This window comes from Etheostoma spectabile, chromosome 17 (assembly GCF_008692095.1).
Source record: "Etheostoma spectabile isolate EspeVRDwgs_2016 chromosome 17, UIUC_Espe_1.0, whole genome shotgun sequence".
In the NCBI taxonomy this organism is placed as follows: Eukaryota; Metazoa; Chordata; class Actinopteri; order Perciformes; family Percidae; genus Etheostoma; species Etheostoma spectabile.
In genome coordinates, this window is record NC_045749.1 from 23,159,653 (window position 1) to 23,162,193 (window position 2,541).

At 39.7% G+C, this 2,541-nt stretch overlaps 1 protein-coding gene across 2 annotated transcripts in view; it reads right to left on the reverse strand.

Annotated features, from left to right (window-relative positions):
* Positions 1–479, reverse strand: part of rsph1 (radial spoke head component 1) — a 6,343-nt gene extending 5,864 nt beyond the window's left edge. For both annotated transcript variants that reach the window (XM_032542032.1, XM_032542031.1), the window contains exons 1-2: positions 236–479; positions 41–154 (exon numbers count right to left, since the gene is read on the reverse strand). In XM_032542032.1, coding sequence (XP_032397923.1) covers positions 41–154; positions 236–286 — 165 coding nt within the window. In that variant the 5' untranslated portion in view covers positions 287–479. The remainder of the gene's footprint in view (positions 1–40; positions 155–235) is intronic.
* Between the last annotated feature and the right edge of the window lie 2,062 nt (positions 480–2,541).

A 2,541-nucleotide genomic window follows, 5' to 3' on the forward strand; every position in this document is an offset into this window, starting at 1 on the left:
TATATATATATATATAGGGCTTTAACCGTCCTAACGTTACCTGTCCGTGCCTCTTGCCGTGCTCGTACTGTCCCTGATAGACGTCTCCGTTGGACAGGACAGCCTTCCCGACTCCGTGTCTCTCTCCTGCTTCGTTTCTGTCTCCTTCATATCCCTGCTCCACTCAAACACACGCAACAGGTCAGCACATGCTAGCGCTAGCAGCTAACGCTAGCTTCACATGCTATCATCTCACCCCGACTTTACTGCGCTCATCATCGAAGTCATCCGAGCCGCCGTCCGACATCTTCCTCTCTCTCTCTACCTCTACACTGCGAACCGTGCGCTCTTTGGTAGTTTACGGTTACTATGACAACGGTCAGTTAGTTGACTTCCGGCCGCTGAGCAGTATCTTACATGTCTATATATGTATATATCATAGACTGTATTTTCTTGAACGGTCTATGGTATACAGTATACTGAGTTCCTGTCATCTTGAACATGACTGAAAACCTGCTGGAAGCATACAAATCTCTTCTTGTTACACATTTTACACACGACCCATTCTGGCAAACAAAAAACATCCCATAATATCTGTCACGTTGATATATCTCAACATCAACATATTTTATGATGCTTATATAAAACTATAAATATAATACGTCTCCAACCAGGCTAATTGGCCCTGAATGTGCACGTTCATAGACAGACACACAGAGAAAGATATTTCTAACATTTAAACAATAACATTTGAGTCTTGACATTCACTTTGTTAGTAACAAATTCATTAGTACAATGTATTATATATTTCAATTCAATCAGTCTCATTTTCAAATGTAGCTCAGTGCTACATGTCAGACCTGTGACTTCTCAAACACACCAAAACATGGCAATAGTATAGTCTATGAAAAGTAGCCTAGTATTACAATTAGTACCACACTGAAAACACTCGTAACTCCTTTTTTTATTAAAGTTTCAAACGAGCTGTTGGTTTGTGTATGTGGTATGTAAAGTGTAGGTAATGCATGGAAGAAAACCCAGAGCTTGAGGTAGTCAGCAGTGACTTTGGAGGGCGTTGTGGTCTGCTTTAGTCCTGTCCCACACACAGTCTATGGACAGGGACCTCAACTGACTCCCATCCCTTTTAACTTGCCGTCACTTTTGTTCTTTTAACTTTGCTCAAGATAAAGCAATAATTACTTAACCATCCAGTATCCAACAGATTTTGACAATATGCATGAAACTCTAGACTAATCTATAATTGGATATTAAGGGATGTTTGATGACTGTTTACATATCAACATATTGAAATATATTACTTGTATGGATGATGCATGTAATAATGTAGGATGTTATGAATGAATTAATTCTCTGTGAAGAGCAATAAGCCATCAGCTGTCCATCAATGATATCAAAGTGCATCTCTGGCAGATAATAGACAGTGTAAACTCTATTTAGCAGCCCTTTATTTAGACACCTTGAACTTGACTTGACGTTAACTCATAAGCCCTGAGATGTTGCCATCTGGGACATTAAGGATCAGAAAGACATTCACGTTGGCCTTCTGAGACTCGTAAGGAGGCCACATTGAAAACGTCTGAAGCCCTTAGCCAATCAAAAGAAACTACGCAGAACAGAAAGCATGATCGGTCTGTGTACAGTAAAGGCAATGAGTCTGTGTTACCTTATTTGACAGAAATCTATGCATTTATCAGTTATTTCTGACAATTTGATAAATAAACATGTATATTACGATTGAGTAAGTAAAACACCAATGAACAAAATTGCTTCAAAAAATGTCATTAATTAAATAAATCACCAGGAAAACCACTCTGGAGATAAAACTGAGATTTACACTCATATTCAAGTTTATGTTCTGCTTGTTCAACAGTTGTTTGGTAAATTTCTCTTAAACACATTTAGACAGGATCTGCATTGCTCTTTTTTATTCTCAATTCTTTTGTTTTCAAGATTTTTTATGGGGCTTTTCCCCTTTTTTTGGAAAGTGCCAGTGGATAGATAGGAAAGGTGGGAGAGAGATGGGGGATGAGACGCAGCAAATGGCCACAGGTCAGGCTCAGCCTACATGGGGCGCCGCTCCTACTGGGTGAGCTAGAGGTCAACCCTTTAATCATTTTGGTGCAGGTGATGTTACTTCAGAGCTCAGAGCAAACCTTTTTTGAGGGGTGCCAAAAAATCCTCTATGCAGGAAACACCATGTGCCCGAGATGTCCCATTTTATGGTGCATGTGATGTCCTGTTATCTTGGTGCATGAAATGTCCTGTTACCATGGTAGTAGGACCAGCTGAGAGAGAGTGACACTCCCAGAAGGGCAGGCCTTCATCTTTGAGCATGTGATGTCCTGGTACCAGAGATGGCAAAAGTACTCACTTTCCATACTAGAAGTACAGATACTCGTGTTAAAAGAATGCTCTGGTAAAAGTGGAAGTACTGATTAAACTACTTTACTCAAGTAAAAGTAACAAAGTACAGGCTTGTAAATGTACTTATAATATAAAAGTAAAAGTAGCCTCGCGAATGGCCATTTTTTATGCAAAGCT